Consider the following 25959-nt stretch of genomic DNA (forward strand, 5'->3'; position numbering starts at 1 on the left):
TGAAGCTGCCCCATGAGGCATAATGCCAAATTCAATTCTCTGCTGCTACTGGAAGTTACAGGTGACAGATACAGAGGCTTGTTGGCATGTGATTGGTTTGTACCTTTAGGATTCATAGGCTCAGATGTAAACTCAGGGGACAGGTCAATTGAGGAGTAGTGGGAGCAGCAGGAGATTATTGCCGAGTAATTTTAGATTTCATAGACTCACACGTGGATTATATTTGGATGAAAACACTCTGTTGATCTATTATTTTGCCTAAATCTTGAATTTAAAAGCTTCACCGCCCAACGTGGGGCTCGAACCCACGACCCTGAGATTAAGAGTCTCATGCTCTACCGACTGAGCTAGCCGGGCTTAAGCACTACATATTTCTTGATGTGACATCTGAAGCATAACCCACTTAAATTAAACTAAACCTGCGTCTTAAAGACCTGCAACCTTTGTTATCCTGTGTTATACTCCATTAAGGTTATAGCCAAGACAAAACAAGCAGATTTCCAGATGAAAGACTGAACTTGTTACCCAGGAGGCTTTGGAGTCTGATTGCACTTTGTGCATTGCTATGGGGGCTAATCACTCAAATCATCATACAAGGCCCCAGAGGCTTATTGGACATTGATGTTTGGAGTTTATGTTGCAAGACCCTGATGTGATGGAAGGCAAAGCAGAGGTGGAGCCCAACAATTTCAGACAACAGAACACTTATATCCACTCACACACACGTCTGCATCAACCCTCGCACAAGCACACTCACATATGCACTCTTAGTGCACACACACACCACACCAGCCCCCACACCCCCGCAGTGACATTTGAGGGATGGCAGCCTGCAGGGAGAGCTGGTTTTTGAGAGGTTAGATGAGGTGGAGGGCTCTGCTGGTTTGGGGAGTGTGAGGTAAACAACACCTCAGAGTTCAGCATGCATGCCTAATGTGCTCTCTCGCACTGATGGCTCTGCTGGGCAAGGCTGCCCGATGACAAGCTGTCTAAAGAAGTCTCCCGCTCCTGCAGCATCTCACCGCTGCAGCCTCTCACAATGTTGGCTTCACTCTGTCCAGCTGTCCTCGTCAACTGTGTGCACTTTCTGCTTTTGTGTCCCTGTTGTGTCTCTGGCTTTCTTGTTCCCTGTTTTAAACTCTCCTGACTCCTGATACTTATTCAAATATAGAACTGAACCGCAGCCTCAACTAACGTGAAGGATGTGCTGGAAGAAAAACGTCTTTGTCTTTTTTCGGGCTTGAACTGATAATTTTTTTAGTGGTTTCAAACCATCAGTCAAAAAACACTGAATCATTCCCTTTAACTTTGTACAATTTTATGAAATGCATACTAATGATATAATCATGGTCACTGGCAGCAATGCATACATGCAGATCAGAATACAAAGATATGTACAAATGTGAATTGTACACTCTTAAGGTCTGTCCAGACTGAACACAAAGCAAATTTTGGAGGCAGCATACACATTGCATACAAATTCGACGTGGAGGTGCACACAGGTTTGCTCAAGGCAGCGTGACTTGAAGCAAAAATGCGTCTGCACATGTTGAAAATACTTGACATAATGAGTTCTTATCCCCAGCTGCTGAACTCAACTTCACAAACATACAGAGACAAGGCGGTTGGGGGGGTGGTGGAAGAAGTCAAACGATGGAAAACAGCTTGAGCTCCTGGTCAGTTCTGTCAGAGCTACAGCACAATAACTGTACAAAGGCACGCTCTGCTCATACACCCAGTTGGTGCGTTGTTAGCTAGTCTCAGCTAACATCTGGTGCACTGGCTGTCTCTAGCGTTCGAGACCGGAGCACAAGAACATCCCAGCGGTCAAATTTGTGCGAATGAAGCGAGGTGAACATTTGCTTTGCATTCCGTCTGAGCACACCTTTACAACTGTCTTAAAAACTTTAATAGTGGTTTTTACCCCCCGACCTGAGTTCAATAACCTAATTTGTTCATGCCGTCCAATTGCAACCCATCTCTCTAATGATTGGTCTCCGAGAGGGCACAAGTGCTTTCTCATTGGTTGTGAGTTGAGACGTGTAGAAGCAAAAACAGACAGTAATGAATACTGTTGTATTCCGAGGAGATAGAAATCACATTGACATCATTTACTCAGGGCATACACATAGAACATTTATTGCTGTATAGTCAAGCTTTTGCCTTTGATGCTATATTCATTGACACAAGGATTTGTCTCAGAAAGATCGGAGGACACATCTTTGAAGCTAAAACAGCCCTTGGTTGCTTTGTGTTTTCCCTCTTCATCCTTTTAATCTCAGGTATCCTTACCGACACGCAACAGGACACTTCAAGGAAAGGCGTTCGCTTCACCTGAAGTCAAAAACACACACACGCACACATAGCTGTCTTAACCCACTCACTAACCCAACGTCTTGTGATAAAACATAGTCATTAAAGTGATTTTGCATGATTAAAAAAAGGTCAAACCCTTGGATTTTCTCACATCACCTCATTCTTATAGAGAAATAAAGAACACGTAAGGTAATGCTCAAAAATACGACGGGTACAACAGTCTACCTCTAGAAATCAGGCTTGAACATGAGCATCTCCTTTTTGGATGGAGAGATTAGTCAAGTGGCCGAAGCCAAAATAAGTTTGCACTTAAAGATGCAAAAGTTTTTCTTCTTTGTTTGATATCAAACTATGATGTGTGCTGCTACAACATACTGTGTGTGAAAGGAGATGGAAAAGAGAAGATGAGTGCATTAGGAAAAAAATCTGTATTGCAATCCCAGAACCATGCTCAAGGAACACAAATGTGTCCATAATCGATATGTTGTGGTGTAACACTCAAATTAAAGCTTTGATAGAGATGGTTTTCGCTATTCGTGGATTTTAGCAGAGGCTAAAAAGCAAACAAAGTTCCCTGTGTGCAGCCAGCAATGTCTGTGAGCTAGAGTGATCCTCATGTGCTAAGTGAATATGGCTGTCCCCATCTCCGGATGTCCTCTGGGACTCCCAACATCTGGAAAAAAAAATCTACAAGGAACTAATGTTCCCAAAGAGAAATGTGCTGGAGGGAACAATCACTTCAGCGCACAAAGTTCGTTTGAAATTTTTTGCTTCGTTGTTTATACACTGTCCAAACCTTTAAAAAATGGTATAAAACTGGAAGCCACTGGCAGACAAAAAGTCCTAGAAAACAAGTCAAAGACCAGATGGGTTAAATTAAATTGGGACAAAGTAACGGCAACACTTGCACGTGCCTATTCTCTTTTTCTACAAAAATAGTGGAATAGAAATCACATGGTTATCACCCAACATTGACATCTTGATACACTTCTGTATATAGATAAAACTCTTGGTTAAATGCAAGTCCATCATGCAGTCAAGGTCCCTTGCGACTCTTGTGGTGTCGTCTGTTCATCTCAAATCCTTAAGCTTGTTGATAGGAAGTGCTGTCAAATGGGAGTGTGCTCAAAGTCTCACTTTATTAACCATGTATTGGTGCCTCACAGCATCCGTTTTTGTTTCCTCTGATGCTCCATCTATCCACGTCTTTTTTGAGCGATGGAAAGAAAAATAACCAATTTCACAAACCAGTCCATGCAATCATTTCTTTTCATTTTCCACTGCCACTCAAGACCAAGTTGACAGAGGCACAAAGCTTGGATCATTCAATATCTATCTCCTGTTTCAAAAAATACCGAGGTATGGTGAGGTGATGATAAGGATTTAAGTCATGCCTTGGATACCTGAGGCAGTGCTCTCACACATAAGCACACACTGTGAGCACACACTCTTGAACTCTCCTCCACCTCACATATCTGAACCCAGCAGAAGGTCCTGTGCCGGAGTGAGTAGGACCTGTTGTTTCCGTCTGCCAGAGCAGATGGACATTAGATCCGCTTTCTGCTTTCCCAGCCAAACAAATGACCTGCCTTCTCCGTTCCCAGGCCTATTTCCACCTTGATATATTCCTCCATCTCTGAGCCTCCGCCCACTTACTTGCTGCACTGCCTCTGAGACATAAAGGAATCAAAGCAGTCTCTGTTGGCGTAGATAGCTGTTTCAGTTTGGGTGCTTCTGTTTTTGCATTTTAAACCTCAGTGAAGCGAGCAAACATGGAGGAGAGGTAACTACAGTGGAGCAACAAGACTCTTTCTTGCATCTTCCAATGTGAGGCAGAACCTTTCAGAGCCTCCTCCAAAGGTACAGCTGCTAAGACGATATCAGGACCGATCTTCAGCGATTGGTCTGCAACTCTGCAGGCCACTTTCTCATCAGCAGACCGCAACCAGGGCCGCTCCCCTAGGTAGGTCAAAATGGGACATGGGCTTGTCACAAATGTATAGAAAGGTACTGAATGGCAGGATGAGGGTTTGGTTTAGGGAACACAGGACATCATGTGTCATCGAGCCTCTCTCTCACTGATGGGAGCAGAGAGAGTGAGAGGGACTGCAATGGGTTTAGATCCAAGGAATGGAGAGACAAAGGAGGAGCTACCAGCAGGTTTCATCTGTTTTTTCGACAAGGCCCTACTGCTGTTTGGCTCGAGCTCTTCCCTTTGAATCCTTCTTCTCCAACTCCTATTTCCACGCTTCCATCTCCTCTTCTTTTATCAACTAATGCCCCTGTCCAGGGATTGGCCAAGAAGCCCTGGGGGTCCATAAGCTCCAGGCCCAGAATCTCCCTGCGGCCATCCTTGCCCCGGGATGACAGCAACATCCCCCCTTGGTCCAGGCTGCCTGTGCTGTTGCACTTCTTTACTGCTCCTCCCGGGTACACCAGGGAGCTGGGGGACAGCAGTGATGTCAGCGATAAGCTGCTCAGCGTCTCTGACAAGTGTTCACTGTTGCCCGCTTGGCTGGAGCCACAACCACCAATTGATGATCCAATGCCTATACCTAGGTCTTCATCTGAAGGGTCAATGGAGTCATCACGGGTGTAGCACGGGCTGGTGCTACCTCGCCCGCTGCTCTGGCTCCGCTGGTGGCCCCTGGTGGCCTGAAGGGTTAAAGCTGACGACGGACTGGACCTTGGTCTCAGTGTCTGGACTGGGGAGGACAGGATAGTCCTATCTTCAGGCAATGGGAGAGGGCACACAAGTGGTAAGGGAGCTGTTGGCAGTGGCAGCTCCAAGTTTTGTGGTGGAGAGATGCTGAAGCTCAGTCCTTCTTCCAGGGTGGTCTGGAGGCTACCTTCAGAGCTGCCTGTAGCAAGGGACGAGTCACTGTGGGACGGGAACTGAAGAGACAAGGGAGAAAGGGGGGTGAGAAAAGAAAGAGAAGCACATTAATCCAACTTGTTTAACTTCAGTTCAACCTGTTTTATTTAACGTATTATCATCTGTTGTTTGAGACCAAATTTCCGGCCATTTCTCATCCACATGAGTACAAAAATAAATATCTTCCAAACTCAAACCTCAATGAAACCTCATTACCATTTTTCCAGTGTAGATTGTGTTTTTCCTCTCCCCTCCCCCCTACCTGTGTACAGAGCATCTCTCTATGGGCTCCCGGGGAGCGGAGTGAAGCCCAGGAGGCTGGGGAAGTCAGCTTATGGCTCCTTGTCAACCTTAGGCTCCTACTGCGGGGAGGCGCTGGGATGATAACACCTGCAGGGTGGAAGAACTCTGCAGGCAGATGGAAAAGGGGAGAAATGCTTCTGTCTCCTCCTGCTCCTTCTTTGTTTCGTTCCTTGTTGCTGCTCCTTGAAACGCCACCTTAGGGAGGGAGTACATACTTTTCATTTCTGGTAATAGAGAGAAATCAACTTTTCTAGATACTAACCAGGGCTGCAGTGAGTGTTGTGTGGTTGGTGTGTTTGCATCTCCATCTCCTGTAGCACAGTTTCCGTCTCAGCACCAGTGCAGAGGGCCCTGCAGGGCTGACCCAGGCCCTGCACCTGACTCTGCACCACAGTTCGAGTATGGTGGCCTCCACCTCCGGCCTCCTCAGAGCTGCAGGAGTCACTGCTGCACCTTCCCTGGAAGAGAACAGAACAGAGAAATTATCTTATCCAGGATGGATGTATCTGTGATTTTCCCCACATTTAAAAAATTAAATATATTACACGAGGTTGGTAAAAAAATAAAAAAGTGAACCCCGGGCAGGTGACAGGAGGTTTATGGAAGCCTGCAGCAAATATTCTAAAGTGGCAATTCGTGGTTAAGAAAAAGCCTGATAGAAAAATAAATCAGACCCTCAGGCGTGCAGAAATCAAACATGGCCTCTAATTCACATCATCCCTCGGGGTTTCCATTTCAGTGAGAGTTTAAGGGGGAGAGCTGATCATGAGAAAAAGAGCCTGTAATTGTTATGTTAATGTTATATACTGTACAGTTAAATGCTTGGTTATGAATGTGTTGGTGTGTGTGATGGCTGCTGGAAGCAGGAGGCAGATGGCAGATTAAGGCTGGAGTAAAAACTTTGTGAGCTCTTACCTTGTTCCTGTTAACTAACTGCACAATCATCGAGTGTGTGTATGTGTGGGTACACTTTTTTATTCCTTCATTAGTGTACCTCATTCAGTCATTCAGGCCGAGCCCCATACAACCACCCACCCCCATACGCCACCCTCACTCACCAAACAACTCTTACAATCCTTAACCTCAAATCCCTTCTCACCTTCTGTCTTTCCCTCTTTCTCTATCCCTCTTTTTTTCCCATACACTAATGAGCAGGTTCTCAGCCGTGCTCGGTGACTGCAGGCTTATCTGGCTATCCAGCACCAAGGAGCATTACCCCCGTTACAGAGGAGAGATATCTAGGAAGGACGGATGATAAGGGATGGAGATACAGAGGGCCTGGGGGGAGGTGCAGAGAAGTTGTGCAATTACCAGAGGGGGTAACAGTGAGAGAGGAGAAGAATGAAAGATAAAGTCGAAGAGGGGGAGAGCAGGTGCAGGAGAGGGAGGCACGAGGGCCACACAGGGAGAGCCTGGTGGAAAGATTTATTCATGAGGTCCGTGGTGGATAGAGACTGTGGATTCTTCAAAGACAAGATAGTTGCCTGTGATACACAGAGGGAAAGAGATAAAGCCGCCTGTGGAACCCAAGGTTTATAACTGTAATTCACAAGAGGGCTTACAGCACAGCCAGGAAAAATGATTTTATGATGGTCATTTGTTTTGAGCTTCCTGCAATGGGTAGAAAAGAAAATCGTCAGTGAGCCTCTGGCATTGTTTGTTGGTTACTCTCTTGGGGGGCAGCGGGGACAGCAAGTGCCAGTGAACTGTGCACGTGAAGCGCAAAGAGGAGTGCATGCTAGAATCTAACCACTGAGTGCAATTGCTACTGTAGTGGTCAGTGGGTTTTCTTTCTGTATCCACACAAAATGTTGCAGTGGCATGAGGAAGGATCTGATCCAGCTCGAAACGCTGTGAGAGGATGACAGGCAGGTGTAAACAAAGTTGTCCTGGCATTGAAGCACGTGCGTTTACTCTCACAAATACACAGGCACACACTGTTTCTGTAAAAGTTCTCTGTGCACAGTGGGGAGTAAAGTGCAAGTAAAAACAATATCTTTGTAACTTGTACATTATTACCACTGATCAAGGCTCACGTCCAACCTTTTCTACTTTTACACGTACAATACGTGTGCAATAATTAGTCATGTGCATGAGTCCTGCTATATCGGGGTGGAAGTAACAAAAACTGAGTGATAAACATAGAAGTGATGAAAATTCATGTTAACTAAAAGAAATGGAGCAAATAGGTGTGAGTTGAAAAATGTAGCAGTGAATTATAAATTAATTTGATTTATAGCTGAATTAAACAGTAAATCAACAACCCTGAGACTTGTGGTTCATGTTTCTTGAGTTGAACGACCTCAGGCCTGAAGTAACAAAAATTGGATGTAGATGTTAAATGTCAGATGTGAATGATTAATGAAAAGACGCAGCCCAGTTATTTATCAAAGCACTACAGTTTGAAATAAAATTTCAGTCAAATCAAATAACAATTCATCACATATTTTTCAATGGACATGCATTTTCATCACCTCCATTTTTTGAGTTCCTTCAACCCTTGAGGCTACTTTTCTGAGATGATAAATAATATTTTAATTCTGTTTTCATCATTTCACAACTGTTCTAATCAAAACAGCTTTGAATTAATCAAATAACTCAATTTATCATTCATCTCCATTTCTACGGCTCCATTTTTCGGTGCACATGCTTTTTCCTGACCTCCATTTTTATCAGTCAATGAATCTCTCTTCCACCCCTCACACTATACACTTCAGGCTGCACACCCACCTTGCCCCCTCGCGCCAGCAGCTGGTAGGAAGTGTGCTCGTCCAGGCTAAGGTCGTCTGGCAGAGCAGGGGACGAAGACTTGTCCGACAGCTGCTCTGATTTCAGTGACGCCTGCTCAATCTCTGCCATCCTGATCTGCTGCAAGGAAGTGACCTCAGTTATTCACATCTTAGAAACACAGTTAATGGGAACAGCGGCAGTTGAACACTTCCTGTGGTGCTGTCTCATTATTACTCAATCTAATGATTTGTGATATTTTCTATGGTTAATAACAACGATGACTTCAGTATTGCTCATATTTGTACATATACATAAATGTGACGTTTATGAATGATCAGTTCTGAGCACATCTTGCATTATTTATTTAGAGCTGCATCACAGAGAGATGGGTAAAACCTCCACCAAGCCTCGATATGCTTCACCAGATGTTGCCAATTCAATGTGGCCATAATGCCGAGGCACCTGTCGGTAAAGAGAGCAGGGTGAGAGATTTCACGAAGTATTAAAATTATTTCGTCTGCATCAACTGGACAAATGTTTCCCAGTGCCACAGAAATATGCAAAGAGGTCGGCTGAATGAAAGGCAAACTGCAGATATCCAAGCGGTGCATATACAGCAGGTACGGCCTGTGTGAATGCTTTTGTGTATGTGCATGCATCTGGAGAATCTGTATTTGTACGGCATGTTGCTGTGGTGGCACCAGAAACCTCCTCATTCTGCAGCCAGAGATGAAAGGTTGTTGCTGTAGGTCTGATAATGATATGTCTGTCACACTCGCACCAGCACAGCAAATCCTAATGAGACAACACAGAATAATTGGGAAGTGACAACACTTCACTACCTCCCTCTCACATTGGTTAAAACATTGGCTCCGGCTACATTTGTTTCATCAGGGCTGCAGGTACCCCTGCCCATATGGGCTATTGAGCTACCACTGCATGAGCCCTGTGTAAGCTCAAACCTCTCCCCACCCCCCTTCTCCGCATGCAGCACTTTTTTAAGCACAATTTAAAAAAGATACAGCTAACGGCGAAGTGGAGGGGGAATTTCAGAGGTCTGTGGGTGGTACGATCCGCTCAAGCAGCGTTTCTTTAAAGAGTCACAGCAATAAATGGCCAGATCACTTAAAGTGATATTCAATGGAGTGAGCCCTCGTAGAGATATATTAACACGTGCCTGTAGATGAGAGAGACAAATAGGTTCATACAGAGAGATTCATGGCTGATATGCAGCAGTAAATGACCACTGCCCGGGACCCCAAGGAGGGGGAGAGAGAGAGAGGAAGAGAGAAAAAGAAATAGAGGTGGATTGAGGCAATAAGAGGAAGCAAAGCAGAAGCAGAAGCCGAGCAAATCTATGATTTAAAGCATCAATTTTTCTCTTTTACCTCCATACATCAACGCACAGTAACACTGCTACAGTTTGTGACAGCACTATAGAAGCTGCCTTGTCAGTGTCTCAGGGGTGGGCTGCAAATATCCTCAAAAAAAGGTCCCTGCGATTCATTGGTTGGTTCATTTATCGACCGACAATGGAAACAATGAAAAAGGCCGAATAGGCAGAGGAAGAGTTTCTACACTTTTGCTTCCGAGGCAACTACCTCACCGAAAGAAAGACGCCAGTGAAAGTGCCCACTGCGGTTAGAGAAGTCGTTGTAATTGAGCATCCCTGGGAGGCAACGAGAGGAGCACATAGTGTAGCTGAGCAAGGAAATAAGCAAGAATTATATCTCATGGCCACATCACATGAATCATACTCGTCTGGACACAGTGAGCGTGAGCAATATAATTTATGCTACATACAAAGCAAGAGCGAGACAAGACATCAAGCGTCCAGGCAGTCAGAGGATAATTTCACACCTCTTGTTCTCTCTGCAAACTGAGTGCCGCTTTTCATTCATCAGTAGGAGACAAAAGTGTTTCAATCACTCACAGTAAATCCTTCAAGTGATTTGATTTGAAGTATTTTAATGTTTTTTTCATAAAGGCAGGAACCGAAATTGTTTTTGCTAGAGTATTAAACATTGGGGCTTATCTTACGACTAGCTCCCAAAATGAAATGAGTTGTGTAAGATGCATTGTTGGCTCGTTGTTATCTTGACGCAGTAGAAAGTAATTGCACTTTTTGACCATAAAAACCTGGTCTGAAGTCAGTTACTGTTGTTTTAAGAAACATTTTGAAACAATTCTCACTATGCTGACTGTGCTTTGCTAGAGTTTGGTACATTCATATTCAGGTTTTTTAAAGATCTATACTTTACCTTCTGAAACTCTGAAAGACGGTGCCCTTCCTAAAACCCTGTCATGTAGATATTATGTTCATGAATACTTGAGGATTTATAGCAAATACATGACTGGCACAGGCCGTCACTGCTCCACTGAATTGTTCACGACAGACTGAGATCCCAAGTCCTTGTTAGGCAGCTACTTGTTGAATGTTTTGAATATTTCTACTGTCTCTCACACACTGCACCCAAAACACAACAATTCTGCACAAAGTTCCCACCAGTCAAAGTCTCATCTGTCTGAAAGTTGCACACCCCCACACAAGCTATCTCCCGCACAAACAAACAGCAACAATGTAAGTTTGATGGTGGCAGAATATGGGAAATTGAAGGGGAACATCAGTGGATCAGATACAGTGCATCAGAGATGGATCCAGTGAAAGCCGTCGGAGCACGGGGACAGACGGAAAGAAGAAGCAAGTAAAAGAGAGAGGAAAGATTGATGGTTTGACAGCAGCTGCAGACAGGCAGAAAGCCAGACTGACAGGTGAGGAGGTGTAGAGCCCAGTTATTGCCTCTTCTGTGCTGACCCGCCGCACTTTGTCATTGTGATCGACAACACTGGCACATGACAGTAGATTTGTGAGTGTGTGTTTTATGCAGTGAGTGTCTGTGTAGAGATACAAGCATGATGCATGCATATCCGGAATGGTTACGTTAAAGAGTGTGTAGCCATGCAGAGGGCCTCATTAATCAACATTTCTATGCATATGGAAAGTTGATATCGTGTGTTGATATTGTGTTTAATTAAAAATCTCCATTATACTGTAACATAATGGCACATTTAGTAGTTGACATGCTTCACAAAGCATGAAACATTTTTCATTAGACTCTAGGTGATGAATGAAGCCCATTTTGTGTGTGTGTGTGTTTGAGTGTCTATTAAAGTGTGTTCCTATTTCAAATCCACATGCATGCATGCAATCTGGCTAACAACACCAAGGTTGTTCATCCTCGTTGTCATTTGTGTCTATGCACAAAGGTGCGTGTGTTTGTGTATCTCTCTAATATTGGGTTTTCTAATACCATTGAATTAGACCCAAATATTTTTTTCCATGTCACACACATACTGGTGTGTACTGTTAGATATTTTTGGACATGTACACATATGTATGCTGAGGAAGGGTAGATATTTTTTTAATTTACAACTTTTCGACTTAAATGACCACAATGAGTAAACCATAGCATTTTAAAATACACTAGAGGTATTTAGATTCAGCTTGGCTGTTATGTGGTTGGCAAAATGTTGTGCGCTCCATCACTCACTGAACGCAGCCATCCACCCAGAAAACCACAGCAGCAGCGAGTAAGGGCGGCTGCAGATTCTCTTCCGACTCTCCTCAAGGTAAAGTATTATGTTCGCACTAAAGTTATTAGATGTTGGTAAATTAGGTTTTGCTAAAGGGGCCATAGAAATGACAGTTACTCTGAAGAGGTGTCTTCATAATTAGCTCCTTTGAGGAATAGCTTTGACTCTAGTGAAAAGAACCTGCCTGATTCATAGAAGTGATCCTGACATGTTTGATAAATATGGACCTTATTCGGTGCAGCCTGTCACTAACAATGTCCATTGTCATGCGTGTGTATGTGTGTGTATGTGTGTGCTCATGGTGGTCGGGGGTGGTACCTCTTGCGGGTGGCTCTTGCAGTTTTTGCAGATGGGTGCAGGGGAGGAGTAGTGGTGGAAGACAGAGCCAGAGAGGTTGTCGATCATCAGCATCTCCCCCTCTAACGTATCCTTGATCAGGAGAGAGACACTGTCCAGCCACTGGCTCTCCTGGAACACATACACATGCGCACACACAGACACACACACACAGAGACACACACACGAGACGCAGGCCGGCAGACCAGTATTGCACGCAGGCACAAACATGTGCACATGCGGACATGCGAGGACAAAGAACACGCAGGGAAATGCATACACCATTGTAAGGGTTATAAAAATGTTCAAGTGCACACGCTGGTATGTTTTTACACTTTCTTATGTTCTCACTCACAAATGTCAAATGTGCACATTCACTCACACATATGTAGATTTCAAATAGAGTCACACACTTTCTTTGATGAATCTCAACCAGAGCAAATTCCCCTCTCATAACTTTTTGGCCTTCAGGGCAAAAAAACACTGTTTCTCAATATTATGACTCCAAACCTTCATTAACAAGTGACACAGAATGTTTCTGTTGAAGCCCCTGAGCAGTGAGAGTGCTGCAATTGCATTTGATATATCACCTCAATTAGGCTGTTCAATACCTTGTTGAAACAATTTAAGACTTAAGCGTTTGCTTTGTGCTCTGGGTATTATTAGGATTAAAGCAATTTAGACTGAATCACTCAGGGCTTTTCTGTGACTTAAATGACCCCCCCCTTGCTTGAATTTCCGATTGGTTTCTAGGCAAAACCAATCCAGCAGTAAAAGAGGAAACTCATGACAGGAAAAGGAAACTTATTTTCTTAAAAGTGATTTCTTGGCAGGGCGCTAGACTTCACCGTGAATTGTATGCACTGTGCCTGCAGCACATTCATAACAGCCAAAATAACTGTATTACATCAGCAGATAGAGCCCAGAAGACACTGTGAAACAGGGTCACTCCTCCTCAATCCCCACACAAGCCTATTTCCATCGCACATTTCCACAACATTGCTTATAGGACTAACATCAGTTATGCAAACGCACATTTCTGACTCACACTGTTCTATTACCATCACTCAAAGCTCATACTTTGAAAATGAGGGGGCTACGAATTCAAGAAGCAGGTTACTGTACTGTACCCCCAGCGTTATAAATAATACTAAATAAACCTGCATCATGCTGGTTTATGAAACAGTCCCACATTTTGGCTCAGTGACAAAACTGACACTGCAGCTTCTTTTTATACCTGCAAGTATGAGAACGACACGTCTTCTCTACTTTCTCTCACACCCTCACGGCTGCCCAGTCCCAAGAGAGTTTATTGTGTGTAGGTGGAGAGCTTGAGAGCCAACACAGTCAATCATATAGTATATGATTGACTGTGTTGGCCTATGTGCTGCCCTCCATTAATAACTGTATTAGTGGACAACAATAGGGCCAGTCAACAGGGAATGGAAGTTTTTGAGAGAGAGGAGAGCTCTGAAATTAATTACTGCCTCTATCTGACTGTCACTGGCTCAGTTATTATCTCTCCTCTCTTATCCCTTTACTCTCTCTCCCTCTGTGTCTCGACTTTCTACAGTGTCTCCTCTGATCCCTGTGCAATTCTTTACCAGTCTTTCACTATACACTCAAACTTGGAATTGTTAATTGTATAATATACCTCATTAGACGATAGTCGAGTTGTAGCTGCAATCTTTTGAAACACAGTCTCTGTCTGAACACATCAACACATTACTTTTAAATCCATCATGATTATAACATTTGAGATAATAAAAAAGTTGAACAAGCCTCGTTCAACCACACACACATACACAACCATACACACACCTGGACCTGTGTTGTACAAATACTTTATTGCATCACTCTTTTTTTATGGTAGAAAGGGAAAAGAGAGAGGGATCTCGAGATAGATAGAAGATAGAGTGAGTGGTGGGGGTGTGGGAGGGATTGCTGCTGCCAGCGTGTTCTCTCTGGTCTGCACCGACTTCTTTCGTCAGCCAACGCCGAGCGAAAAATGGCTCCACGAAGCCACGTTTAGCTCTACAAAAGGTGAAACCGGGCTTTGCTAAGCTGTGGTTATGATTGACGGATTGGTCATCGTCTTGCAAACTGTAACATCGACGCCTCTACCCTTCGTACTCCTGCTTGAGGTGCGGAGACTTTGTGCTGTCTTCTCCTTAACATTAGGTTCCGCCACTGAGACAATACAACCACAACGCTGGGAAAAGACGAGAAACCACAAACGGATCGGTTTTGGCACCGGCTCGTTTCCTTGTAAGGCCTGTACGCACTTCTTTGCCTTGGTCGTGGATGTTTTTAGTTTTCATGCAGCCTTATCTTTATTAACAGTCTCTGCAATCTCCCTCCAGGAGCCGTGGGAATCTCAATCTTCCCTTGTTAATGACATTAATGATGACACCACAGAAAATTATGTCAATTCTAGCTCCCGGCAAACACAAGAAGCTTAAATTCGTCTTCGGGGAGGAACAGACTAGCTGCTACATGTGCATTGTGCAATTGTGAAGTACTCGTAGTTTTAACTACTGACGAGATGTTTCCGGATTTTGGGCTTTTCAACCATGCTTTTACATTCACACAAAAACACAACAACCTATACTACACACTGAAAAAGCATAATTTGTCTCTTTTAAAGTTGCCTGACTCTCCTTGCTGACATCATGGGTTGCTATGACTACAGTAAAGAAAGAAAAAAAACATGCTCTCAGAAGGTAAAATCAAAATGTATGATCGAGGCATGACTTTAATCTGTGTTATATTACTTTGGTAGTTTTGTCTCATTTTTGAAAATGTTTCCAGTCCTGTGTTATTGCATTTGTTTTCCTTTTATCTGCCTTTTCTTTTTGTCCCCTCTTCTTTGTGTGAATGTTTCACCTTCCTCGCCCTCCCTCAGTTCTCAAAAAAACTGTAAAAGAAAATGAACAAAAGCACAAATGCACTTTATAAAGCGATTGGTGAAATGACTAAGTCTACTGATCACGTACTGCAGCTGTCAGTCAATTTATCAAAAAATAAAAAGAAGGTTACTTATCTCTCCCATGTCGGCCTCATTCAAACCCTGTACAGAAATCACTGCCATATTGTTTACCTCCTTTGTTTTCTCCCAGCGTGTAAGACAAACATGCAATCTTTCTCTGCTTGAACTAATGCATTGAAATTGTGTGAAGAGAAGCAAGAAATGTTTGGGAGCTGCATCACTAGATTATGAATCCTCCACCAAGCCATCCTTCGTTTCCTACTATAGTTTAGAGAAGTGTCGGAGTGGACAAGGAGAGGGTTGATAGTCTGGATTCTACACGTGAATATGCAGAGTCTGTAGGCGAGGGACATGATTTTAGGGCTGAAAGTCTGTTTATAGTTTGACCAATAGGGTTTAAGCAGGCTTTGGTTGGCTGCAGGTAAATCAAAGTTTGACCAAAATGCATCACCTTTCAGTTTTTTTGTTTATATAGATTCATAGCTGTTGATAATATTAGCCAAAATGTCACCTGCACATAAAACAGCTATAAAAAGTATCAGTGTTTTTGTTTTGTGTGGTTAAATGTTTGATACGTGTTGTAAAATAAACTGGATACAGTGTCAGATAATAACTGATGGGCTCTGATACTGAGACCTGGACAAGTTCTCTTTCACTCACTTGTAGAAAAAAATACAGAAACTCAATCGCAGATTCGAACCAAATGCAGCAAACCTTTAGAAGCATCACAGACTCTTTTGGCCCAAACTATTTTGAATCCCTGGCTGGCACGTCCCAGACACTGCTGGCCGCTGCAGATATCATTGTTGTTCACATGCTTACACTTCACTGCTTTAGGCAACAGTTCCAATGAATTTAAAGGAGCACAACAGAGCATTATAGCTAAGACGCAGTTAGGTTATGATAAAAAAAGAATTAGAAATAGTTCTTAAATGTGGCAGAAAAAAAAGAAAAAATCTTGATCGACCTGAACCTGAGCCCACTAATCTGGTTTGAGACACAGTGCTCACACCCTCCACACACATAAACACCAAATCATATAGAATAGGCCTCTCTCTCACCTGCATCACATCCACACACACACACACACACACACACACACACACACAGGCACATACTTACTTGTGCTGGTGAGTACAGGGTCCGACTGGAGCTGCGGGAGTTGTACAGTCCTTGGTGTGCAGTGGCTGCTGCGTGCCTCATCTTCCTCCCTGCTTCTCCTCGGGCGTCTCCTCTCTCCCGTCCTCCTGCCGTGCCTCCAGGCCCTGATCCTGCGGTGACCAATCCTTTCTCTGCCCCCCCACCCCCGCAACTGGGGGCGCCCATGCAACAGAGGGTGCCCTGGGCCAACTCCAGCTCAATTTCTGCATCCATCTCCGCCTCCTCTTGGGCCTCCTTGTTGGAGTCGTCCAGGTGCTTCATCAGCACAGCCACCACCACGTTGATGAGCACGAACTGGGCGGTGAGCACGAAGGAGACAAAGTACATGGGCGAGATAAACTGAAGGCTCGGATTGCAGGCATAGTCCATGTCGGTGCCATGGTCGGGCGGGCACTCCCGCAATGTGTCCTGGTGTCACAGAGGCAGATTGTGAGGAAAGAGAAGAGGAGAGGGTTGAAAAAATACAGGAATACCGCAACAATAAAATTATTATATAATTTAAACAATTAATTTGAATTTGACATTATTTGATGGTGGTAAAAACTTGTCTCATCATCATACATTCATTGTTTTGCTTCTTTGCAAAGTAACAGGGGCTTTTTTTTTTCTTTCCTCCTTGAACATTTTTCTGGTGCGTTTCCACTCTGGTTAACTTGTTCACAGCAGAGTTCAGTCGGAGCAGAACCAAAGTGACAAGTGTTTTCTGGAGGAAGTACACATATCTCACCCAGGCAGTGACCACACATAACAATTTCAGCCCTCTGAGCTGGAGCTGGTCTTTTATACCTAATTTGGCATGACATTTACACACTGTGCACCTTCACACAACATCTCCCTTTTCTGCCCTCACTCCCTTTCCACCGTATTTATTTACATAGTTTTGTTCTCTCCTCATCCGAATCTCCATTTTATCCCCCCCCCTCCCCCCCTCTTGTGCTGCATACTACATTTTTGCTGTGCTTTCCTATTAGAGAGGATAAAGCAAAATGACTGTTCTCAACTTTAAGTCCTCTTCCTTCCCTTCATCTGTCTCTTAATACAACTCGATGCTGTTTGCTTTTCTCCCCACTGCCCTATTACCCATCGTCCTCTGCCTCATTATTTCCTCTCGACTCTATCGTCACTGCACGACTAATTATCGCTCTGCCTTACCCGCTTCTTACCATCCAAAGCAGATCTCTCCCTCTAACAGCCCAGGCAGTAATTTAATGGCTAAAATGACAGCGATTTACTCTGAGAGGTAGCATCTGCCGCCCGCTGGCTCACTTCATGGCCCACTACCATCCGGGCTGCCTGTATATCCAGTGTGTGTTTAATGGTGCACGCCAGACATGCTCCGGCGTAATCCCCATTCCCACGCACAGCCTAGGTGTGCGGAGAAGTGGTCATAGCTGTCGGTGTGTAGTAGATGTGTGTTCAGGGGGAATTGGGGCTTTGTGTGTGAGCGTGCATTGAGGCACAGGCAGTCCCTTTTCCCCATCAGTACGGAAATCTGCACTCCCAGTGCTGAGCAAGCACATTTCCTTATCATCAGCGACTACCACTAGAGCGAGAGATGGGATGCATGGGAGGAATAAAGGAAGAGTTTATCTCGTCTCTCTTGAAAATCTATTCGGTACATGTTTTCATTTATTTTCTAACACAAACTGTACAAGGAATTGTCTCACTCTAAACATCAGATTAGCACCATGTGTTTTAGAAAACATCTGAGCTTTACCTGACTACATTCAATAATACATAGCCGGTATAAATAAAGATGGACGACGTATCTCCACTCCCTCTCACTATTCAGTAATGAAGCCAAAACATTCTGAAAAAAAAAAGCAGCTATCTTGTGCATTTGGAACCTACAGTAGCAATCTGGGATGTAGCCATGGTAACGACGTAACCCAGTTGTCAATCATGACATGTCACACCCTTTTTTATAGCATCAAATAAATAAATAAATAAAGCCAGACAAAGAGAAAATTAACATTTGATCAATTCTCTGTGTGATATGAACTAGCTACAATCACAGAAACCATCTTTGAGTAAAAAAAATCATGTGCTCTTTGACATTTTGGGACATGGAGGAGGTGGAATTTAAGACCTTTACAGCAGCCAGCCACCAGGTGCTGATCAAGATGCTTTGGTTCCACTTTTGGGGAGCAGTCATGCTGTCTATCTTTACATTCACTCTGTGATTCACACATTCAATTCACATTATATCCCAGCAGATGAACATCCAGTTGAATGTAGCTGTGTACCTTCATTATGCCATTCCAGTTGTCGCCCGTGGAGACTTGAAACAAGGTAAGGAAGGCCATGCCAAAGTTCTCAAAAGTAGCATGACGACTCATACCCTCACATGGGTAGTCTGCATTGCAAACTGAGGATGACAGTAAGGGGATGGGTGGAGGGAGAGGAGAAGTTGTTGGGTCACAGAAAAGAAAAGAAGGAGAGAAATCTAAAGGTTGCAGAAGCTTCAACCATTTGTGTCGCTAAGCTGCCTGGATGATTGTCCAAACAAGCCAACTCCATGTAGACACAGTTATCAAATAAGAAGCATTGTGACAAAACACTATTTGTCTTTGAGCTTACATCCCAAGATAATCTTTGAAACTGCCTCAAGAAAAGCGACACTTGTATTTGCCACTAATCCGTTCAAGGCTCCAATAGGAAGCAGAGCTACAGCTGCAGCAAACAAGGGAAACGTGACGGCTTGGAAGACGCATCTTCCAACTTCTATGTGGGTATTTTAGGACAGTACTTATGTTTCAGAATACTGCGGAGTGGGTCGATTCCCTAATGGCTGTCTGACTACAGGAGAGAGAACTGATTAAACACAGAAGACAGGATGGAGGGAAAATAAGGAGAGTTTTATGGTAAAGATAATAAAAGTATGTGTACTTTTATCTGCAGTAGTGTACTAAAATGAGTTTACAAATACTTAAAGCCACAATTTTATTTCCCTACTCATACCTGGATGGTTTGACGAGGGTGAAAATTGATCTAGAATCACTTCCCTCTGGCAGGAGGCTGCAAACCATCTGGACCAAAACTTTGTGGCACAAGAACAGTTTTTGAACTGACGTGTCGGACACAGTCTCAACCTCATTTCCTCATTAAATAAGAGAAAATCTTTCAGAAGACTGTCTCTGTTCTGGTGTCACATTACTTCCTAAGACACTTTGGTTTTTCATATGTCACCTGTCAGCAGGTTGACTTTCCATTGCTTTACACAGTGATGATGCGTTGACATTAGGCTCTTGGACTACAGTTGGTATAATCCTGTCATCACATTACTATATATATGTGATGGAGGGATTAATCCAAATAGGGAATGAGATTATGTACATTATCACACATATGGTGCATATTTAGTTCCGTGCCAGAAACGGGATAATACACGTCTTCTTAAAGGTTTTCAGATTAGCATTGAGATCAAAGCCTAACCTGTCACGTGTCAACAGAGAAACTGTCCGAAACTAAAAATCTTTGAAGAAATTCTTTTAAGAACAATTCCCCTTTGAAAGCCTCAAGCAAGATTTTTTTTTTTGTGGGATGATATATGTAAAAACACCATCACACATATCTTATATAACTTGATTAACATCATTTACATTTTCTTTTATGTGAGATAGTTCCATTGTAGCGTCCAACTTACCAAGTTCTCCAAAAAGCTCTACTCCTAAGGCGGCGTAGATGAAAAACAGCAGCATGAAGAGCAGGCCCAGGTTACCCACCTGCAGAACACACACACACAAATGGAGACACACACCCACACACACACACACACAAACAGAAAAACCTCTTACCAAGCATATGTCATAAACCATCTGACAGCGTTCAAGCATCAGAGACATTAAAGCGCTCTCTATACGCCACCGTGACGAGGTTTCATGCACAGGTTCCATTATAAAGTCAACATCCGACGCACAACACATTGGATTCGATTCTCGTCTGTTAGACAATGACATTGAACACATCAGCAAGAAACATAATGCAAGTAAAGAATGTGCACAAGCTGGTCACACAGGAAAACCACTTATTTACATTGCGCGGCTGCTTGGTTCTGCAAACATCCGCTGAGACCTTGATACAACTGAACCCCCAGTGCTGTGGGGAATTTTCAAGTTTGGCTCGATTCCACCACAAAACAGGACACTGTTACCACAACCTAATGTTGATGATGATATTGCGCAATAAACACACAGGAAATTCTAATCCCATTACAGGGATACAGAGCCCAGTCTCCTATTTACCGTTTTTAATACTCTGCTAACAACACTGCTCCACTGGGAATGAGGAAATGCACTGATGCACAAGTAGTTACTATAAATACACTCCATGTGTTCTGAACAGAAGTTTAGATTACTTCATCTGTTTTTCAGGGAAAACCTTTAATTGAAGTTTAATTGAAGAAAAATGAATTAACTTTATACCAGTTACAGAACTTGTTTAAAGAGGTTTTGTACAATAAAGTTTGAAAGGTTCTTAAGATGTCTAGCTGCAGGTAAATAGAAGCTACAACTGTAATCCAGATTTAGTAAGAGAAAAAATGTTGCAGATATTTTTGCTTGTGTCTTGCTCCCATTAAAAGAATTAATTTCCCTCTGACCTATTAAGCTTATTTAGTGCAAGTATGTGGATTGCTCATTACGTTTGTCATGGCTTATTAAATACATAAACCCCTTGTGGAACTTGTTTAGTATTCACATCACGTTTGATATCATAAATGATTATTCTAGCAGACATCTACCCCTGTGTGTTAGGAAGTCATTATTTATATATCCCTTGCTTCTTTGTTCCTCCACCTGTTCCTCAATATTCAATGGAATGTAATGGAAAGGTTGGCAGTTTGCCACTTCATTTTCACACTGAAATGAAGAGTAATATCGCCTCAGATTAAATATCTCGGCAGGTGCAATAGTTGCACGCTCTCATACGTTCCGTAGCTGAATATGCACACACACACACATATACACTGTCAGAGACCTCCTGAAACTGTTTAATTGGCCTGAGTTTTAATTACCTCGCATGCTGCCCCTGGGATAGAGCAAAGGGCTCAGTGTTAATGAGAGGGGGATCAATAGAAAAGAAAAGACAAGGAATCTGTTTTCCCTCACCTCTGCCTGCCCTCCTTTCTCCACACCACCTGTTTCACTCTGTTTGCTTTGTCTTATTTTGGTTGGTCAATGGGTTGGACAGTGTGTGTGTGTGTGTGTGTGTGTGTGTGTCCATAAATAAAGCTGTGTTTTTGTCCTTGCACTTGCATGTCTAGGAGATTGCTTTCATTAAAGGGATATTTTGAGCATTTTGGGAAACACACTCCTTTTCTTGCAGAGAATTAGATGTAAAGGCTGATATCCCACTCTTTACGTTATGTACAGAGCCAGTTGGTTCATCTTAGTTTTTATACACAGTAGGTTTTGTAGAGATTTAAACAAAACCACACAACCACAATAACCACCCGCTCAATATAGAGACCTTTGTTATGCGTCATACTTCTCTCCCTGTCTGTGTTTCTTAAGCTAAGCTAACCAGCTGCTGACTCGAGATACATAAATACAGATGTGGGATTAGCATCAATGTTGTTTCGCCAAAACAGTGAATATGCACATTCCCATAACTTTTAAACTATCGCTTTTGGTTTTCACAGGTGAAATGATTTGCCAGAGTTTATAGATACACATAATATATAATAATATTACACAGAGAAGGTTTGAGAAGTAACTTCTGTTTGTAGCACACTGTGCGTCTGAGTGCTCTCCATGGTCCTGAAAGTGAAAACTTAAGATTCACTATAGGAACTGAGAGGGGCAGACACAAGCTGACATGTCACAGTCAGAGAAGCAAAGGTGTAAATGATAAAATGAACGATGTCTGGATTGCATTTTGCTGCTCAAGTTAGAGGGTAAAGGTATTGAACATGCAGACTCATTGTCATACTCCCACGTCTTTGCTTTCTATGTCAAAATGTCTGTTGTATTTTGAGACATCTGAGTTGAAGTTTAAAAGATGACTATCACACAAGTTTACAAGGTTTACTTTGACTTTAGTCTTTTACTTTGTGGTATTTAACTCTAGATTTCTTTTTTCAAATGTGTCTGAAAGGTTTTGCCTTTCAGGTGGATTGTTAAAACAGCTCTGTCTACATGTCTTGTCTAACTTGTTGTTAAAAGAGATAAACTAACATGATGACCAGAGAGTTTCTAGGAGAAAAGCCATTTTGAGAAACCAGAAACAAAATCGATCAGAGCAATTTCACAAACATTAGACGTAGCCAGACAATAATTTGGAATGTCCTGAAAAATAAAGAAACTACTCGTGCACTGAGGGTCTGACATCGAACAGGTCGGCCGAGGACAACAACAGCAGTTTAATGATAGAACCCTTGCTAGAGCTTTGAAGAAAAACCCCAAAACAACAGTCAGTGACACCACAGGGCAGCGGTGAACATTTTAAAATCCACTTAGAGCAGAAATATAGAGGCCACACCATAAGATGCAAACCAATCATCGGCAGTAAGAATTGAAAGAGGCTGAAGTAAAAAGCTGGAGAAGCATCACAAGTTGAGAATGCCACAAATTAAGATTTAAATACCACAAAATAAAAGTTAAAATTCTGTATTAATCTCATATTAATCTTACAAATGTCTTCAAAGCTATTCCACAGGTTTTAGAGATTGTTTGTATATATTCTAACATATAAATATATATGTTATAACATATACTCTAACGTGTGTGTCAGTCAACAGTTTGTGGTATGAATGAGTCATTTATTAGAGCTGCCTAAGGGCCGACAGAGAGAGAAACGGGCGCTGGCACCACCCTGGATATTGACAGAGATTGGACGACTCCCAGGTGGACATTGTGTGAGTGGCTGTGCATGTGTGTGTGTACCTGAGGCAGGGCTTGGACTACCGTATCCAACAGGGCTCTCATTCCTGTCGCCATCTTCAGCAGCTTCAGCACTGTGTGTGTGTGTGTGTGTGTGTGTGTGTGTGTGTGTGTATGTGTGTGTGTGTGTATGTGTGTGTGTGTGTGTGTGTGTGTGTGTGTGTTTGAGCAAGAGAGAGAGAGAAACAGAGAGAGAGAGATATTTTAAGAGTGGGGATTTAGGGGAGAAATCCCTCAGGTTCAATTACAGACTAAATGAGAAACATTAAACTGTGGAAAGGTCAGTTCTTTACACCCGTGTAACACACACACACACACACACACACACACACATGCATACAAACAAATACCGCACATAAGACATGAGCTATGCTACAGCTAACAGACATGTAAAAGTTGTTTCAGTTTCATTTCACTCATAAGATCAAATGAGTATTCTATATGTCACTAAAAAGGACGTCTAGGTAAGTTCAGTGGAAATTGTAAGTGAGTGTTTCTCATGAGTGGAGTTAACTTACCTCGTGCTATCCTCAGTACTCTCATGATTCGGATGATGGTGGGGTTGATGGGCAGAGCGGAGCTGATCTCAATCTCCTCCAGAATGATGCCCATCACAGACAGAAGCACAATGGCCAGGTCCAACTGGTTCCACCTGGCACACACACACACACACACACACACACACACACACACACACACACACACACACACAAAATGAAAAGATGAAGTCACACTTAAAAAGCCGGAGCTGTACCCTTGTTGGCACTTACTACAGAAAATGCAGTTCTGCAGGTGGCACACGTGTGTTTGTGTGCTACCTGCTACTCTGATAACCCAGTTGCAGAGCTGGCCTGAGAATCACCCTGGATTATAAATCACACTATGCACAGTGACTGCTCGCGGCTGTTGCTGACACTACATAAAAAGAGACAAAGTGCCGGCCGATAACTGTGAGATAAATTCTCTCTATATCCGTCCATCTCTTTCTCATTTCATCACTCTTTGCCCTAGTCTGTCTTTGTCTTTGATCAGTCCAGCTTCCCTTCCCATATATTATGCTCTGTGTCTCTCCCTCTCCCACCTTATCACCTCTCTCCCTATTTCTCTTCACGAGCTAAAATAGGTCAATGACATTAAACTACCATCAATGTAATATAAGCTCCTAAATCCGTATCTCCCTTTAATTAGTCACTGCCTATCCCTGAAAGAAAAAGACGTCTCATCACCGTGCACATTCAGGTGAGTGTCAAATCAATTAGTCTGGGCTCTGAGTGAAAGGATGTGCTGAGGTGTGTGTCCTGCAGAGGTCATGCAAAGTACAACGCAGTTCACAGTCAGTTGGAGAAATGGAAAGTTCAGTTGTCTCACATGCAGAGAACTAATAAACAACTAGAATACCTCTGGGCCAAACAGTCCCCTTATGAAACCACATTTCAATTCACAAGATCCAGATTTTTATTTGGATCTGCACCAAATTGCAAACACACACACACACACACACATAACAGTTCCCCAAACATGCATGAATACTGTCAACAAGATCCAGGAATTCTGCTCTGAGAAATCAATGATAAATAATAAAAAAAGCACAACTTGAAATGTTAAAAAAAGTGGGAAAAGTATCTGGATCTTTCCCCTTATCCGCAGCAAAATTAATCTTCATGGTAATCCGTCCAGTCGTTTTAATGTAATCCTGCTAACTAACAGGCAGAGAACTGCAGATGAAAACAGGAACACCTTGGTGAACGTATTTAGTTTTTGTTCAACAGAACAAATCAAAGGCTGTTACATTCATGTGAAATTAAAGTTGATTTAATCAATGTGATTAATGGTAAATTAATTACGTTTTTTTTAGCATCATGGGATGACTTAATGTTAATTTTTTATTTTAATTAAGGGAACTTAATGCTCTGGCCAAAACTAAGCCGAAGCTAGTTATAAAAAAAGAACACCATAAACTTTGAACTTGCTTCTCTCGTAAAACTGCTGATGTGTGATAATAGTCATGAAATCTGTATGAGCACCAGAGAACGGTTTAGTCAACTTAACAACAGAACACACGAGAGCCAGCTCACATGCTTAAGCATATTTCCTAATCCTCCGTATCGTTATTCGGCCCATTTATAATGATCAAAGCAAAAGGCGGATTTGTTCAGCTATTACACTTTGAGCTAAATAACTGTTTGTTGTGGCACTATTTATATTATATGTTCATTCAAGAGATTATGGCATGTGCCTGGAGCTGCGTTATTCGCTTTAACGTCTAATTTTCCTCCACGTCATATACAGGATAAGTGACTTCACTGAATAGACAAAAGCAGACTGTAATTTTGGAGACACTAAATCTCCACTGTCTTGAAATATAAAGCTTATTTTTTTCAGCAGCTAATCCGAGGGGTGCTTGCGTTTTAAGGCAGGACATTAAAATTTGAGCGGCTGATACGTACACTTACATGCAGACTCACTGGGAAACTCTCACACACAAACACACTGTCAACACGCGAGGTATAAATACACACTGTACCTTTCTTTGAAGAAGCGCCGAAAGCCGAAGGCGATGAGTTTGAGTACAGACTCCAGCACAAAAGTGGAGGTGAAGAAATAGTTGCAGTACTTCAGGGCGAGATCCAGAGACTGGAAAGAGAGGGTATAACAAGTGTGTGTTTTTCTGTGTGTGTGTGTGTGTGTGTGTGTGTGTGTGTGTGATGGTGTGGGATGGTGTAGTGTGGCATATCAGCAGCATCAGCAGGGAGACACTGCATTGTCCCTATTGT

At 42.9% G+C, this 25959-nt stretch overlaps 1 protein-coding gene and 1 non-coding gene across 9 annotated transcripts in view; both read right to left on the minus strand.

The window, feature by feature from the left end:
- Positions 1–284: 284 nt before the first annotated feature.
- On the minus strand, positions 285–357 carry trnak-cuu (transfer RNA lysine (anticodon CUU)). The gene has a single exon. It is a non-coding gene; the product is annotated as a tRNA-Lys (tRNA).
- A 944-nt stretch (positions 358–1301) lies between these two features.
- cacna1ia (calcium voltage-gated channel subunit alpha1 Ia) overlaps positions 1302–25959 on the minus strand; it is a 132870-nt gene continuing 108212 nt past the window's right edge. For 4 of the 8 annotated variants that reach the window (XM_069525087.1, XM_069525082.1, XM_069525083.1 and 1 more), the window contains 11 exons: positions 25710–25819; positions 23704–23837; positions 23189–23259; positions 19951–20029; positions 18551–18672; positions 16266–16712; positions 12137–12286; positions 8225–8362; positions 5757–5952; positions 5454–5689; positions 1302–5211 (listed from right to left, as the gene is read on the minus strand). In XM_069525087.1, the coding sequence (XP_069381188.1) occupies positions 4480–5211; positions 5454–5689; positions 5757–5952; positions 8225–8362; positions 12137–12286; positions 16266–16712; positions 18551–18672; positions 19951–20029; positions 23189–23259; positions 23704–23837; positions 25710–25819 (2415 nt within the window). In that variant the 3' untranslated portion in view covers positions 1302–4479. The remainder of the gene's footprint in view (positions 5212–5453; positions 5690–5756; positions 5953–8224; positions 8363–12136; positions 12287–16265; positions 16713–18550; positions 18673–19950; positions 20030–23188; positions 23260–23703; positions 23838–25709; positions 25820–25959) is intronic. The other 4 variants (XM_069525086.1, XM_069525090.1, XM_069525089.1 and 1 more) reach the window with 4 other exon arrangements.

This window comes from Paralichthys olivaceus, chromosome 5 (genome assembly GCF_024713975.1).
Source record: "Paralichthys olivaceus isolate ysfri-2021 chromosome 5, ASM2471397v2, whole genome shotgun sequence".
In the NCBI taxonomy this organism is placed as follows: domain Eukaryota; kingdom Metazoa; phylum Chordata; class Actinopteri; order Pleuronectiformes; family Paralichthyidae; genus Paralichthys; species Paralichthys olivaceus.